At 40.6% G+C, this 17,764-nt stretch overlaps 1 protein-coding gene across 2 annotated transcripts in view; it reads right to left on the bottom strand.

Moving 5' to 3' along the window:
* nt5dc1 (5'-nucleotidase domain containing 1) overlaps positions 1-17,764 on the bottom strand; it is a 78,025-nt gene that overhangs the window by 6,699 nt on the left and 53,562 nt on the right. For both annotated transcript variants that reach the window (XM_062043468.1, XM_062043467.1), the window contains exons 10-11: positions 7,916-8,089; positions 3,093-3,258 (exon numbers count right to left, since the gene is read on the bottom strand). In XM_062043468.1, coding sequence (XP_061899452.1) covers positions 3,093-3,258; positions 7,916-8,089 — 340 coding nt within the window. The remainder of the gene's footprint in view (positions 1-3,092; positions 3,259-7,915; positions 8,090-17,764) is intronic.

Raw genomic sequence — 17,764 nt, forward strand, 5'->3', positions numbered from 1 at the left:
GTCGTCTCCAAAGGCGTTTCAGAGAATTTGGCAGTATATCCAACCGGCCTCACAACTGCAGACCAGGTGTAACTACACCAGCCCAGGACCTCCACATCCAGCAGGTGCACCTCCGTGATTGTCTGAGACCAGCCACCCTAACAGCTGCTGCAACAATTGGTTTACCTAACCACAGAATTTCTGCACAAACTGTGAGAGACCATCTCAATCTCAAATCATCTGCATGCTCGTCGTCCTCATCAGTGTCTTGACCTGACTGCTGTTCGTCGTCGTAGCCGACTTGAGCGAGCAAATGCTCATACTCGATGGCATCTGGAATATTGGAGAGGCGTTCTCTTCACAGATGAATCCCGGATTTCACTGTTCAGGGTAGGGGGCAGACAGCATGTGTGGCATCTGTGGAAGAGCGGTTTGCTGATGTCAACGTTGTGAATGGAGTGGCCCATGGTGGGGGTGGGGTTATGGTATGGGCCGGCGTATGTTATGGACAACGAACGCAAGTGCATTTTACTGATGGCATTTTGAATGCACAGAGATAACAACAAGATCTTGAGGCCCATTGTTGTGCCATTGACCAGAGACCATCTCGTCATGTTGCAGCATGGCAATACACATTCCATCAATCCATGTTGAAAGGATCTACACACAATTCCTGGAAGCTTAAAACACCTCCCAGTTCTTGCATGGCCAGCTTACTCACCCGAAATGTCACCCATTGAGCATGTTTTGAATGCTGTGGATCGGTGTATACGACACTGTGTTCCAGTTCCTGCCAATATCAAGCAATTTCGCAGAGCCATTGAACAAAAGTGGACCAACAACCTTAACAACTCTGTGGAGATGTGTTGAATTGTGTGAGGCAAATGTCGATCACACCAGATACTGACTGCTTTTCTGACACCCAGACCTCAATAAAGCAAAACTCCACATTTCAGTGTGGCCTTTTATTGTGGGCAGCCTAAGGCACACCTGTGCAATAATCATGCTGTTTAATCAGCATCTTGATATGCCACACATGTGAGGTGGAATGGATTATCCTGGCAAAGAAAAAATGCTCACTAACACAGATTTACAAAGATTTGTGAACAATATTTGAGAGGAATATGTCTTTTGTGTATAGAGTAAAACGTTTTGATTTTTGAGGTCAACTCATGAAAAATGGGAGCAAAAACAAAAGTGTTTATATTTTTGTTCAGTATATACATCCCTTATAAGTCCCTTCCTTTGCAGTTTATTTGATTAGTACTTAATTTATTTTTTTAATCGGCATGAGCCTTGATAATAAACTTGGTGATTAAATGCTTTCATATCATTTGACAAGGTGTATCCTGTTAAACTATAAGTAGGTTAGATATAACTATTGAATACCCTTAAAATCAAAAGTAAGATTACTAATTCAGTGTTAACTGAGTCAGCCCCTTTGTAGTGAAAAAGCTGGGCACTCAGGTCAAAAACCCCTGATTAAATTACTTTAGTAACGTTTATATACTGACATTATATTAGGTATGGATAGTATCAACATATGGATTGATCACACATACTGCTCGGTGTGTGTGTGTGTGTGCAGCATTATTAGCTCTGCAAAATTTTGCAGACAATACCCTATAATGATAATGTGAAGATTTTTTATTTCTGCCAATGTTTTTAAAATAGAAAATAAAAAAAATCATATATACATAAGTATTCACAGCTTTTGCTCAATACTTTGTTGATGCATTGTTGGCATCAATTACAGCTTCAAGTCTTTTTGAATAAGATGCCACAAGCTGGGCACACCTACAGTATCTTAGGGCAGTTTTGCCCATTTCTCTTTGCAGCACCTCTCAAGCTCCATCATGTTGGATGGGAAGTGTTGGTTTTCATCCAGGATGTCTCTGTACATTTCTGCATTCATCTTAGACTACTCAGGGAGGTGACCAAGAACCGGAACCTGTCAGAGCTAGAACATTCTTCCTTGGAGAAAAGAGACAACCATCGCTCCAGCAATCCATGAATTGATTAACGTGGACTTAAACAAGTTGAAAAACTTATTCGGGTGTTACCATTTAGTGGTCAATTGTACAGAATATGTACTGTACTGTGCAATCTACTAATAAAAGTTTCAATCAATCAATCAATCAATCAATCAATCAATCAATCAATCAATCAATCAATCAATCAATCAATCAATCAATCAATCAATCAATCCACCAATGAGGCCTGTGTAGTACAGTGGCCAGACGGAAGCCATTTCTTAGTAAAAAGTTTGCCAAAATGCACCTAAAAGACTCTCAGACCATGAGAAACAAATTATTTGGTCTGATGAGACAAAGATGGAAATCTTTAGCGTGAATGCCACCGGTCATGTTTGGAGGAAACCAGGCTCCGCTAATTACCAGGACAATGCCATTCCTACAATGAAGCATGGTGGTGGCAGCATCATGCTGTGGGGTTGGTTACCAGCGGCAGGATCCGGGAGACTAGTCAGGAAAGAGGGAAAGATGAACGCAGCAATGTACAGAGAGACATTCTGGATTAAAACCAACGCTTCCCATCCAACTTGATATAGTTTCCACAGGTGTTGCAAAGAGGAATGGGCGAAACTGCCCATTCATAGGTGTGCCAAGCTTATGGCATCGTATTCAAAAGGACTTGAGGCTATAATTGCTGCCAATAGTGCATCAACAAAGTATTAAACAAAGGCTGTGAATACTTATGCAAATGGGATTTTTTTTATTTTTAATAACTTTGCAAATAAAAAAATGTATTAAAAAATCCCATTGTCATTATGGGTTGCTGTCTGTAGAATTTTGAGGACAAAAATATTGCATTTTGGAATAAGGCTGTAACATAACAAAATGTGGGAAAAGTGAAGTATTATTATTTTGTACCTTATATGGTTTATTATCAAGTATTTATTAAATACCATCAATTTAAGGTTAATTGGGTGTGTTTTCTGCAAAAGACACCTGAACGGGCGGGATTTCCCCAGAAACCAAAATAAATCAAGGACCAAAAATCTGCAAATTTGCCGAGACTGGAAAGCGGAAACACTGAATACTTCTATCCCACTGTTTGAATTTTTGTTCAGTAATGTGTCCACGTTGACATACTTGCTATGTGCTCCACACTGGGGATGGCCATTGTGCTGTATTTGTGAATACAGTGGCAGCACCAGGTCAGTTTCTGCTCCTTCTCGTCCTCTCCAGCGCCTCCATGTACATCAACAAAATAGGAACCCCACTGGTTGGACACAGCGGAGGGTGGCTTCATGCTTTCCTGTTGAGATGGTAAACACACAAACCAAATTACTTTGATTCATGTTTTGATTAGTAAACAAAAAATAAACAAAACTAAAAAAAATAATTTAACCTTTAAACATTACACAGCCGAAAAAAAAATTGTTCAATAAAAAGTATTTTTTATTATAAAAGTAGTAATGGCCCAAAGGGAATACGACATTCAAATGCATGATAAGGGTTAGGTATGATGTTTGATAAGGAATTATCGAGTTCGAGCCTATTATCGAATCCTCTTATCGAACCGATTCCTTATTGATTCTCTTTTCGAGTCCAGATAGGTTGTTGTATATGGAAAAAAACACACAATATTTGGTTTAACAAAAGCTCACTTTTATTATATAATAAAAAAATTAAATCTAATAAATAAATAAATATTGACTGTTACTCACCTAAAAAAATTAAATAAAATAAATAAATATTGACTGTTGTTACCCAAAGTATATTAAGTGGGATTTTTCAGAGAAACAAATATATACAGTAACACAAAAACAACCTGTCTCTGTGATCACTATAGGTGTATAAATAATAATATAGTGTTAAATAAAATCAGTCCCTTGGGCACAAAACTGAAAATAATACAGCTCTCCAAAAAGTGCACTTCTGCTGCTATTTGACATAACTGTTTGTTATGATGCTTTGACATTTTTGCACTTTATTTCTTTATTGAAAGAAAATTCTATGAAGAGAAAAGTTCTTTGCAAATGTGGCTACAATGCTAAAAAATGAAAAGTTAAAGCTAAAAAAAGAAATACACTTTATTGAGTTAACATTATTTCTTTATTGGGGGAAAAATGTTATGAGCTAGAGAATATAACAACTACACTACCCAGCATGCAACGGGAGTTACAAGCATGCGCGGTAGCCCCGAAAAGTGTTGCATGTTGCCACGCTGTGAAAGTAAACGTCAAGAACTGAGCCAACATGCCTCGTCTGCATTATTTATAATTAGACAGACAACACATCTACAGTGTGATTTTGTTTTGTTTACAAGGAAAGAAAAACAAAAGTTAAAAAAGGGAGATATGTTGTATATATATGTATGTGCTGCGGTTGTTTTAAGAACGTTGCGACAGCTGCCGTAAAGGAGGTGCGTTGCTAGCCTGGTTGCTATGTTTCCGGTTGGTCGTAAAAGTGTTTGTCATGTGTTTTACCCTGCTAAAATCTCTCAGTAAAGTTATTCGATGGATTATAGCTTTTGTTTTGAACTTTATTACACCTTGGAGCGCTTTTTCCCGTCCATTGTTTACCTGCTTTCCCTATCTGCGCCTAATGACTGAGCAACGTGACGTCATTTCTCGTGATGTCCCACGGAGCATTTCTGGTCGGGACGGGATTCGAATAAAGAATCAACTCTTTTCCTTTACTATAGTGGTCTCGATAACGGGTACCGGTTCTCAAAAAGGGATTCGAGTCCGAGGACTCGGTTCTTTTCTTACCAAACAACCGGGAAAACCGGTTTCGAGTATCATCCCTAATAAGGGTACCGTATTTTCCGGACCATAGGGCGCACCGGATTATCTCTTTAAAGTTCCTTGGGTGAATAATGTATACTCACTACACCGGTATGTTTTAGCGCTTTCATGGCGAGTTTACTGACAGATATAAGTAAGAACTTTACACCACTTTATATTAGAAATGGCAACAGCAGAGGATGAATGTCCCATAACAAGAAGGTAGAGAAAAAGAAGAAGCTTATCGACTACGCTTTCAGCACGGACTACAAAGGCGGCGCGCACAATTTTTCAGGACTTACGCAGATCCCAAATACAGATCAGCAGGTACCAGAAGGTAAGAAAAGTTGTTTTTGCATTATTAAACGCCAGATAATATGTCTTACCTTATGCACACACCATGATAATACTCGTATATTGAAGCACAGTACAATCCATCAAGCGGTGCGGCTTCATAGCTTACCAAAGTCTTACTAAAACATTTTGATGGATTTTTGATCGCCGTGTGTAATGTTCTATATTTTCAATGGAACATATAAAATGTTGGTGTTGTTTACTTGAGTCATATTGCAGTCTACACGTATCTCGTATGTGTGACTGCCTTCTACTGGTCACACTTACCATTTCACCATGTACCAAATAAAATAGCTTTGAGGTCGGTAAGCAAAACCAGAATTATTCCGTACATTAGGCGCACCAGGGTTATAAAGCGCACTGTCGAGTTTTGAGGGAAAAAAAATGATTTTAAGTGCGTCTTACAGTCCGGAAAATACAGTATTTAAACTTCCGACTACAGCAGTAAAAATAACACCTGGTACAATGTAATGTGATAATCCATCCATCCATCTATTTTCTACCGCCTATCCCAGCTGCATTCTGGCGGGAAGCAGGGTACACCCTGGACAAGTCGCCACCTCATCAAAAAGGTCAACCAACGAACGAGATTTCTCTATAGAATCTCCTCTCTGGTCAACAAAAGCACCATGAGGATTCTAGCGGGAACTCTCATTCAACCCTTTTTCGATTACGCATGCACCTCCTGGTACCCTAGAACCTCCAAAACCCTCAAATCTAAACTCCACACATCTCAGAACAAGCTAGTCAGATTACTTCTAGACCTCCACCCCAGATCACACCTCACTCCTACCCACTTCTCCAAAGTGGGCTGGCTCAGGGTGGAGGACAGAGTTAAACAACTTGCACTGAGCCTAGTCTATAAAATCCGCTACATCTCCCTGATACCTAAGTACATGTCAAACTACTTCCTTAACGTAAATGACCACCATAACCACAACACCAGGGGGAGCTCCACTAACCACGTTAAACCCAGATTCCGATCTAACAAAGGTCTTAACTCATTCTCTTTCTATGCCACATCAATGTGGAATGCGCTCCCAACAGTTGTAAAAGAAAGGGCATCTCTATCCTCCTTCAAAACCGCAATAAAAGTACACCTCCAGGCAACTTTAACCCTAAACTAACACCCTCCCCGGATTGTAAATAATCAAATGTAGATACTTTTTCTTATGCTTTCTGATCTCTCTCTCTCTATGTCCACTGCTCGCTGTACATATCCTACCAAGTCAGACCTACACTGTTTCAATGTCCATTTCTCTGATTATGCAATTGTTGATGCTGATTGTTGATGACAGAAGTGTTGATACCAACCAAACCAAACCTAACCCCCACCTCAATATCCCACACCCCGGATTGTAAATAATGTAAATAATCTAAATAATTCAATGTATATACTCTGATGATTATCTTGTGTGATGACTGTATTATGATGTTAGTATATATTTGATAGTATATATCTGTATCATGAATCAATTTAAGTGGACCCCGACTTAAACAAGTTGAAAAACTTATTCGGGTGTTACCATTTAGTGGTCAATTGTACGGAATATGTACTTCACTGTGCAATCTACTAATAAAAGTTTCAATCAATCAATCAATCAATCAATCGCAGGGACAACACTGATAGATGCACAACATTCACACTCACATTGACACACTTGGGCCAATTTAGTGTTGCCAATCATCCTATGTAATATGATATCACTGCTGGACTCTGGAAAGAGCAGCCTCCGCAGCAGAAACTCCAGGTTCTGTAACAGCTTCTTCCCCAAGCCATAAGACTCTTGAACACATCAAATAATCCCCTCCGTTCCCCCCAAAAAACAGATTCACTCGCTGGACTATAAAGACAATATAACATACATCCGTAAACGTGGATGCATATGCAAAAGTGCAATATATTTATCTGTACAGTAATCTATTTATATCTGCAACTTATTTTGTAAATTCAAACACTCTGCACTTTATTGCTCTTTTATCTTGCACTACAACGAACTAAAGCAACAACATTTTGTTCTTATCTGTACTGTAAAGTTTAAATAGTCTCAGTCTATAAGAAAGTTCTGTAAACAGACCCCACCAACCAAACCTTGTCTTCCTGGAACTGCTGTGACGCAGTCCCTATGATTACCGTAATGACCCGTATAACCACTGGAATAATTCTGATGGTTCAAGATTTACTGTAATTTGAAAATACTGCGTTGCAAATCCTATTGCCATATTAAAGTTTTAAAGAAAACTATTTAGAAATGTCAAGTGCATTAGATTTAAAAAAGTAGTTGCAGTATTTTTTGTTCTGTTTTTTTGTTTACAGTGTAAATTGCACAGATCTACTCGAGCAGGATTCTGGAGTACAGCAAAATTATCAATTGGAATTTCAATCCTACTTCCTTATTCTGAATTGGCCTGTTATATAAATCAAGAACCCTGCTGCATTTAAAGAGAGAAAGCCGGTCTGTCGATAGAAAATTACATTAAAGGCAGGTTTTGGACAGATTTTGACTTTAAGGCTTTGGCCTTATATTTTAATCAGATGACAAACAACACGCAGTTTTTTTTCCCTCTTTCTCCTGTTTCTTACAATGTGGTTACAATCGACCAGCGGAAAAGTCAAATAATGCTACTCCTTTTTTATTGTTATTTTATTATTATAATATACTACCGGTATTTTACCCCAATTTCAATATTTTGTTGACGAGTGCATAATAAATTCAACATCTATTGCCTTGTGTGCAGGTTATATAACAGGCTGCAGACCAAAGAAAGGAAAACAGATTAACTGAGATTGAGGTTGGAGGACGGAAAATGTGAACAGGTTGACCTTACCTCATACTTTCCCTTTTTCTCGAGTGGCTCCACTTGGGCCTCATTTAATTTTGCTGCGTCACTCTTGGGAACACCCTCCCCCTCCATTTCCTCCACAATCATCACCGTTTCCCACTTCCCAAAACTGCTTGCAGGGAACATGTCCGACCTCATGCTGTCTCCAAAATAAACAACCTGAAAGGAATCAGTAAAAAAGTTAATATGAGAACACATTCATCTTGCTTTCAACATGCTAGGTTAATAGAGCTGCATGGCTTAGTCGTGGCACCCAAAGGGGGATTGGATATGATACAGTGACTCTGGCTCATCATAACCTCTTTGCACTCTGCCTGGAAAGAGATGATGCGAGTTGAAACAAGCCAAACCGAGTTGAGTTGCATTCCATAAAGTGAGCTGTGGGACCACATTGTTAAATGCTATAAGCCCCATTTAAGCAGGTATATTTTCATACCTTTCAAGAGGAAAAAGAAAAAGGGAAACAATAGTATCATTTTTCCTGCAGTATCCTATGTTGCATTAAAAATACTCTGACTAGTACAATTTATCCAAAAAGTTACTTTAGTAAATGTAACAGATTACATTTAGAGTGACACTACCCACCTATGAGAATGATATATTATTATACATTAGACCAGTGGTGTCAAAGTCAATGAATTATCTATGGCCCCGGAATGATATTTGATTAGTATTAGAACCGGCCCGCAGGCCACAGACTCCTGCTGCTGTTTTGCACGCACCAATACTCCATCAGTGTTGGCACTAGGAACTTTCAAAATGGGGTCCCAGGGACCCCATCAAGTCATAAAGCACAGTCAATTTTTGGGGTCCCACTTTTTTTGTAACCGTTTTGAAAACAAATGATAAATGTATGCATTATCCTGTTATATTTCACATTACATATTGTGTTTTGGAAAAAGGTTGTCATATTTATTTATTTTTTATTTATTTATTTTTTCATAAAGAAATACAATCATGTGTGCTTACGGACTGTATCCCTGCAGACTGTATTGATCTATATTGATACATAATGTATATATTGTGTTTTTTTATGTTGATTTAATTAAACAAAAAAAAAAATATTTTTTTAATTTCTTGCGCGGCCCAGTACCAATCGGTCCGCGGACCGGTACCGGGCCCTGTGGTTGGGTGTACCACTGATCTATTACACCCAAAAATGTGTTTTCTTTTACCTGCTTCTTGCTATTTTTACTTAGTACCTAATTTAGTTACTATAGGCTAAACCAAATCTTGGCTTGCCGCGATGCGCACAAGTTAATGATTTCAACAATGTTAACATAATTAAATAAACACATGCCTTCGCCAACTGCTTGAGTCCGAGGCGACACACACAACCCAGCAATAACACAAAAGATGCATATTATACAGTTGCTTATGATGTTATAACAGGGCTAATGTTGATGTTAAAGGCCTACTGAAAGCCACTACTACCGACCACGCAGTCTGATAGTTTATATATCAATGATGAAATCTTAACATTGCAACACATGCCAATATGGCCGGGTTAACTTATAAAGTGCAATTTTAAATTTCCCGCTAAACTTCCGGTTCGAAACGCCTCTGAGGATGATGTATGCGCGTGACGTCAATCATTGAAACGGAAGTATTCGGACACCATTGAAGTTAATACGAAATAGCTCTGTTTTCATGTCATTATTCCACAGTATTCTGGACATCTGTGTTGGTGAATCTGTTGCAATTTGTTCATTGCATTATGGAGAAAGAAGCTGAGCAAGCAAAGAAGAAAGTTGTCGGTGCGAAGCGTCTATTTTGCGAGGGAAGTCAGCAGCAACACGTACACGCTTCTTTGTTTACATTCCCGAAAGATGCAGTCAAGATGGAAGAACTCGGATAACAGAGACTCTAACCAGGAGGACTTTTGACTTTGATACACAGGCGCCTGTAGAGAACTGGGACAACACAGACTCTTACCAGGATTACTTTGATTTGGATGACAAAGACGCAGACGTGCTACCGTGAGTATGCAGCTTTGGCTTCCAAACATTTGATCGCTTGACCGTACGTGCGCGTCATGTGCGTAACTTTGTTTAAATATATAAGCTTTATGAACCTTGGGTTAGGTGAACGGTCTTTTGGGCTGAGTGATTGTGTGTGTTGATCAGGTGTTTGAATTGTATTGGCGTGTTCTATGGAGCTAGGAGCTAGCAGAGGAGCTAGGAGCTAGCATAACAAACACGTAGGTGTTTTTATGCAGGATTAATTTGTGGCATATTAAATATAAGCCTGGTTGTGTTGTGGCTAATAGAGTATATATATGTCTCGTGTTTATTTACTGTTTTAGTCATTTCCAGCTGAATACCAGGTACCGTGAGTATGCAGCTTTGGCTTCCAAACATTTGATCGCTTGACCGTACGTGCGCGTCACATACGTAACTTTTTTTTAAATATATAAGCTTTATGAACCTTGGGTTAGGTGAACGGTCTTTTGGACTGAGTGATTGTGTGTGTTGATCAGGTGTTTGAATTGTATTGGCGTGTTCTATGGAGCTAGGAGCTAGCAGAGGAGCTAGGAGCTAGCATAATAAACACGTAAGTGTTTTTATGCAGGATTAATTTGTGGCATATTAAATATAAGCCTGGTTGTGTTGTGGCTAATAGAGTATATATATGTCTTGTGTTTATTTACTGTTTTAGTCATTCCCAGCTGAATACCAGGTACCGTGAGTATGCAGCTTTGGCTTCCAAACATTTGATCGCTTGACCGTACGTGCGCGTCACGTACATAACTTTTTTTAAAATATATAAGCTTTATGAACCTTGGGTTAGGTGAACGGTCTTTTGGGCTGAGTGATTGTGTGTGTTGATCAGGTGTTTGAATTGTATTGGCGTGTTCTATGGAGCGAGGAGCTAGGAGCTAGCATAACAAACACGTAGGTGTTTTTATGCAGGATTAATTTGTGGCATATTAAATATAAGCCTGGTTGTGTTGTGGCTAATAGAGTATATATATGTCTTGTGTTTATTTACTGTTGTAGTCATTCGCAGCTGAATATCAGGTCACCCCCGGCTCTCACAGCATCTTCCCTATCTGAATAGCTTCAACTCCCCACTAGTCCTTCACTTGCACTCTACTCATCCACAAATCTTTCATCCTCGCTCAAATTAATGGGGAAATTGTCGCTTTCTCGGTCCGATTCTCTCTCACTTCATGCGGCCATCATTGTAAACAATAGGGAACTTTGCGTATTGACTACGTCACGCTACTTCCGGTAGGGGCAAGCCTTTTTTTTATCAGATACCAAAAGTTGCGATCTTTATCGTCGTTGTTCTATACTAAATCCTTTCAGCAAAAATATGGCAATATCGCGAAATGATCAAGTATGACACATAGAATAGATTTGCTATCCCGTTTAAATAAAAAAAATTCATTTCAGTAGGCCTTTAAAGCATACTTGCCAACCTTGAGACCTCCAATATCGGGAGGTGGGGGGCCTTGGTCGGGGGTGGGGGGCGTGGTTAGGGCGTGGTTAAGAGGAGAGTATATTTATAGCTAGAATTCACCAACTCAAGGATTTCATATATATATATATATATATATATATATATATATATATATATATATATATATATATATATATATATATATATATATATATATATATATATATATATATATATATATAAATACTTGACTTTCAGTGAATTCTAGCTATATATATATATATATATATATTAATTTATTTTATTATATATATAAATAAAAGAAATACTTGAATTTTAGTGTTCATTTATTTACACATATACACACACACAACACTCATCTACTCATTGTTGTACTTGAAAGTACAATGCTTTGTTAAGGGTTAAATTGTCCATCCTCTTTCTATTCTCTGTCACTATTTTTCTAACCATGCTGAACACCCTCTCTGATGATGCATTGCTGTGTGGCACGCACAAAAGTGCTTTCATCAAATGCACGAGAGTGTGGAATCTTCCATCTCTCCCTAGCATGGCCCAAAACCGGTCAATCCTTGCTTCCTGGGGAAGATCTTCCCTGGCAAGCAATTGGTACTCCAGTACTTGTACCCGGAGGCTGGTCAGGTCCAATCGCAGCTGCGGCAGACTTTTTTTTGGGGGGGCGTGGCCTCCAGCTCCGGCTGAATACCGGGAGTTTGTCGGGAGAAAATCTCTGTCGGGAGGTTGTCGGGAGAGGCGCTGAATATCGGGATTCTCCCGCTAAAAACGGGAGGGTTGGCAAGTATGTGTTAAAGGAAACTCTGGGGTGGGGTTTTGCATGAGGACAAGTTCTGTTTCTGGACCTATTTCTATTTTGGTTGATTATCCCTGAAATGCCAAAACATAAATTACCAATCATTGGTGACCAGTCTCTGTGAATAATTGATAGTAGTTCAGGGTTACAGATGGATGGCCAGGAAATCCTTTTAATCATCTAAAAAATGCGTGCTTTATTTGTACATAAAACATACACAGAACAGTTAAGAACTCCGTGTCTGTGTCCTATCTTTGTGTTGGAGCAGGTTCTATCAAGCACTGTGCTCCCTGCAGTGTCCATTCACTCTTCACATGAGGTGTTCAAGCGTACTGCATAACTCTGAGTGTAGGCGAATACTCTTTCAGACAGTCCATGTGCTTTTTTTTTTTTTTTTTTTAGTAAGACTGCAAAATTGGCCAAAAAAAGCAGTTAGTGCCAGCATTTTCATAGAGAAGGTAAACTGAGAAACACTATTTACAAAACCCAAAACCAATGAAGTTGGCACGTTTTGTTAATGATAAATAAAAACAGAATACAATGACTTGCAAATCCTTTTCAACTTATACTCAATTGAATAGACTGCAAAGACAAGATATTTAATGTTCAAACTGAGAAACTTATTTTTTTTTTGTTGCAAATAATAATTAACTTTTAATTTAATGGCAGCAAAACGTTGCAAAAAAGTTGGCACAGGGGCATTTTTACCACTGTGTTACATGGCCTTTCCTTTTAACAACACTCAGTAAACGTTTGGGAACTGAGGAGACCAATTTTTTAAGCTTTTCAGGTGGAATTCTTTCCCATTCTTGCTTGATGTACAGCTTAAGTTGTTCAACAGCCCGGGGTCTCCGTTGTCGTATTTTATGCTTCACATTGTGCCACACATTTTTAATGGGAGACAGGTCTTGATTACAGACAGGCCAGTCTAGTACCCGCACTCTTTTACTACAAAGCCACGCTGTTAAAGTTAAAGTACCAATGATTGTCACACACACACTAGGTGTGGCAAAATTATTCTCTGCATTTGACCCATCACCCTTGATCACCCCCTGGGAGGTGAGGGGAGCAGTGAGCAGCAGCGGTGGCCGCGCCCGGGAATCATTTTTGGTGATTTAACCCCCAATTTCAACCCTTGATGCTGAGTGCCAAGCAGGGAGGTAATGGGTCCCATTTTTATAGTCTTTGATATGACTCGGCCGGGGTTTGAACTCACAACCTACCGATCTCAGGGCGGACACTCTAACCACTAGGTCGTAACACGAGGCTTGGCATTGTCTTGCTGAAATAAGCAGGGGCGTCCATGATAACGTTGCTTGGATGGCAAGATATGTTGCTCCAAAAGCTGTAGGTACCTGTATATGCCAGCTTTTTTGAAACATGTTGCAGGCATCAAATTCCAAATGAGCTAATATTTGCAAAAAATAACAACGTTTTCCAGTTCGATTGTTAAGTATCTTGTCTTTGCAGTCTATTCAATTGAATATAAATTGAAAAGGATTTGCAAATCATTGTATTCTGTTTTTATTTACGATTTACACAACGTGCAAACTTCACTGGTTTTGGGTTTTGTAATTGAAGAAAGAACTTGTAGCAACTAGCAACTTCTCCTCTTCCTTCTTCCTCAACAAAAAAAAAAAATTAAAATTAAAGTGCTAGTTAAATGTTCATTATCCATTTCATTTGTCATTTATATGTATTTCATATTGTTGTTTTTTTTTACATGTAAAACTATAATTATTGTATGTAATTCTGTGTTATCTGTCGGTTTTGTGTTAATATTTTTGGGTATCTGGAATACAATAATAGGCTCTGCAGTGTTTCTTGTGTTTCGATTTCTGGATGATTCAGTTTTTGCCTGACCTTTTGAAAGGATATTGAAAACCGAGATAACACTGTCGAGGCCTTATCCATTAATTTTGTATTCTTTCAATGGCAGCCTGTTTAGTCGGTTCTAGTTGTTTCTTTAGGTCAGTGCTGCCACTTAGCAAAATATATTATGCCTTTATTACACAACATTATCTTATTGATGCAAATTTACAAGTCCATTAAACACAAACATGATCAAAAATCTTTCCAATCCATACTTTCAAACAAGCACAAAACAGGGTGCTAAAATTTTGCACATTTCATAATGATATTGAAGTATGAATTAAGTAAAATACATTATTGAATCTTTTGTTATTTCTCGACTCACACTTTTTAGGGCAGCACCAATTCAAAGTGTTAATTTTTCAAATGTGAGCAGCAACCATTGGAGAGTAAAGGCGACAAGTTCAGGCTAGCGACAATAGACTCTAAAACGACTTCATCTTTTCCTCACTTGGCAGAGTAAAATTGGCCAAATAATCTGTTGTTTGCAATCTCAACCTTAAAGGGGAACTGCTTTTTTTTGGAATTCTGCCCATCGTTCACAATCAGTATGAGAGACAAGAAATCGGATGTATTTTTTTTTTAATGCAATGTAACTCGTAAATAAACGTAGATAAAAGTTAGCTTAAAATGGATCCAATGGGAAGTCCTCTTTTCCGCCCATAAAGCCCTCTAAAAAAACATCCAAAAAGTGCCAGCAATACTCTGTTTACATTTCGTGACCTGAATTTTAACTAAGTATTGGTGATATTGTTATTATAAGCGCTAATGCAGACAGACTATTTTTTAGCGGCACATGTTGACATCATTGGCTGGTGAGCTGATTTCTCGCCTCAGAGCTCGTGGAAGTTTATTTTAGATCATAAATTTTGCCTCTCACCTGGATAGTAGAAGGATGAGGACATAATCCGACAAATTGGTACAATTGGTACACCATGGTATCCAATTTTGACCCGGAAATGTTTGCTAATTGAGTATATAATATATCGTAACAACAGACATGCATGCTGTTATTTTCTTTCTGGGACTGCTTTAATAATAATAATTGATTGCATTTATATACTCAAAGTGCTTCACAGTGACAACGCACTTTTGTGTACATGGAAGTAATGGTAAATGGATTATATTTATTTAGCACTTTTTTTTACCTTCATGGTACTCAAAGCGCTTTGACAGTATTTTTACATTCACCCATTAATTCACACACTGATGGTGGGAGCTGCCATGCAAGGCCCAAACCACGACCCAACAAGAGCAAGGGTTAAGTGTCTTGCCCAAGGACACAACGGACGTGATTCGGATGGCGGAAGCTGGGATCGAACCTGGAACCCTCAAGTTGCTGGCACGGTTGCTCTACCACCCGAGCCACGCCGTCACCCTGAGAGCCTGAAGGCAGCCTTTTTACTCAGACCAACTAACAATTTGTAATCAAAATAATGGGTAAATGTGAAAATGATAGACATTTAAAAGCAAAAATTTGTTCTTTCAAACCACTAAATGTAACATAAGCTAGCCAGTGGTGTTCTTATTATATTTTTTGGTTTAACAAATGAAGCACTCTGATGCACTGGTGTCAACCTCAAGGCCCGGGGGCCAAATCTGGCCCGCCACATTATTTTATGTGGACCACGAAAGCCTGGAAATAATATGCGTTAATAAAATGCTTAATCTTTTAACATTAAAAATCATGTACTGCATGCAATTGCATATCTTTTAAAATTCGATATTATTAAATTAAAATGTTATATTATCATGTCTCCTTTCTGAGCTGCCACCTTATCGTGGTAGAGGAGTTTGCGTGCCCCAATGATCCTAGGAGATATGTTGTCCGGGGGCTTCTATGCCCCCTGGTAGGGTCTCCCAAATCAAACAGGTTCTAGGTGAGGGATCAGACGAAGAGCAGCTCAGAGACCTTTATAAAAAGTACAACTCAAGGACCTAGATTTTCCTCGCCCGGACACGGGTCACCGGGGCTCCCCTCTGGAGCCAGACCCAGTGGTGGGGCACGATGGCGAGCCCCACCATGGGGCCCGGCCGGGCTCAGCCCGAAGAGGCAACGTGGGTCCCCCCTCCAATGGGCTCACCACTCATGGGAGGGGTCATAGAGGTCGGGTGCAGTGTGAGCTGGGCGGCAGCCGAAGGCAGGGCACTTGGCGGTCCGATCCTCGGCTACATAAGCTAGCTCTTGGGACGTGGAACGTCACCTCTCTGGTAGGGAAGGAGCCTGAGCTGGTGTGCGAGGTGGAGAAGTTCCGGCTAGATATAGTCGGACTCACTTCGACGCACAGCAAGGGCTCTGGAACCAGTTCTCTCGAGAGGGGCTGGACTCTTTTCCACTCTGGCGTTGCGGGCAATGAGAGGCGACGGGCTGGGTGGCAATTCTTGTTGCCCCCCGGCTCAAAGCCTGCACGTTGGACTTTAACCCAGTAGACGAAAGGGTAGCTTCCCTCCGCCTTCGGGTGGGGGGACGGGTCCTGACTGTTGTTTGTGCTTACGCACCAAACAGCAGCTCAGAGTACCCACTCTTTTTGGATTCCCTTGAGGGATTATTGGAGAGTGCTCCCTCGGATGATTCCCTTGTTCTGCTGGGGGACTTCAACGCTCATGTTGGCAACGACAGTGAAATCTGGAGAGGCGTGATTGGGAAAAATGGCCGCCCGGATCTGAACCCAAGTGGTGCTTTGTCATTGGACTTTTGTGCTCGTCACGGATTGTCCAAAACAAACACAATGTTCAAACATAAGGGTGTCCATATGTGCACTTGGCACCAAGACACCCTCGGCCGCAGTTCCATGATTGACTTTGTAGTTGTGTCGTCGAATTTGCGGCCTCATGTTTTGGACACTCGGGTGAAGAGAGGGGCAGAGCTTTCTACTGATCCCCACCTGGTGGTGAGCTGGCTTCGATGGTGGGGGAGGATGCCGGACAGACCTGGCAGGCCCAAACGCATTGTGAGGGTCTGCTGGGAATGTCTAGCAGAGTCTCCTGTCAGAGAGAGTTTCAATTTCCCACCTCAAGAAGAACTTTGAACATGTCACGAGGGAGGCACTGGATATTGAGTCCGAGTGGACCATGTTCCGTTCCTCTATTGTCGAGGCGGCTGATTGGAGCTGTGGCCGCAAGGTGGTTGGTGCCTGTCGTGGCGGTAATCCTAGAACCCGCTGGTGGACACAAGCAGTGAGGGATGCCGTCAAGCTGAAGAAAGAGTCCTATCGGGTCCTTTTGGCTCATGGGACTCCAGAGGCAGCGGACAGGTACCGGCAGGCCAAGCGAAGTGCGACTTCAGCAGTCGCGGAGGCAAAAACTCGGACATAGGAGGAGTTTGGGGAAGCCATGGAAAACGACTTCCGGGCGGCTTCAAAGCGATTCTGGTCCACCATCCGCCGCCTCAGGGGGGGAAGCAGTGCACTGTCAACACTGTGTATGGTGAGGATGGTGTGCTGCTGACCTCTACTGCGGCTGTTGTGGATCGGTGAAGGGAATACTTCGAAGAACTCCTCAATCCCACCAACACGTCTTCCTATGAGGAAGCAGTGCCTGGGGAATCTGTGGTGGGCTCTCCTATTTCTGGGGCGGAAGTTGCCGAGGTAGTTAAAAAGCTCCTCAATGGCAAGGCCCCGGGAGTGGAAGAGATCTGCCCGGAGTTCCTTAAGGCTCTGGATGCTGTGGGCCTGTCTTGGTTGACAAGACTCTGCAACATCGCGTGGACATCGGGGGCGGTACTTCTG

Source organism: Entelurus aequoreus, linkage group LG04, assembly GCF_033978785.1.
Source record: "Entelurus aequoreus isolate RoL-2023_Sb linkage group LG04, RoL_Eaeq_v1.1, whole genome shotgun sequence".
In the NCBI taxonomy this organism is placed as follows: Eukaryota; Metazoa; Chordata; class Actinopteri; order Syngnathiformes; family Syngnathidae; genus Entelurus; species Entelurus aequoreus.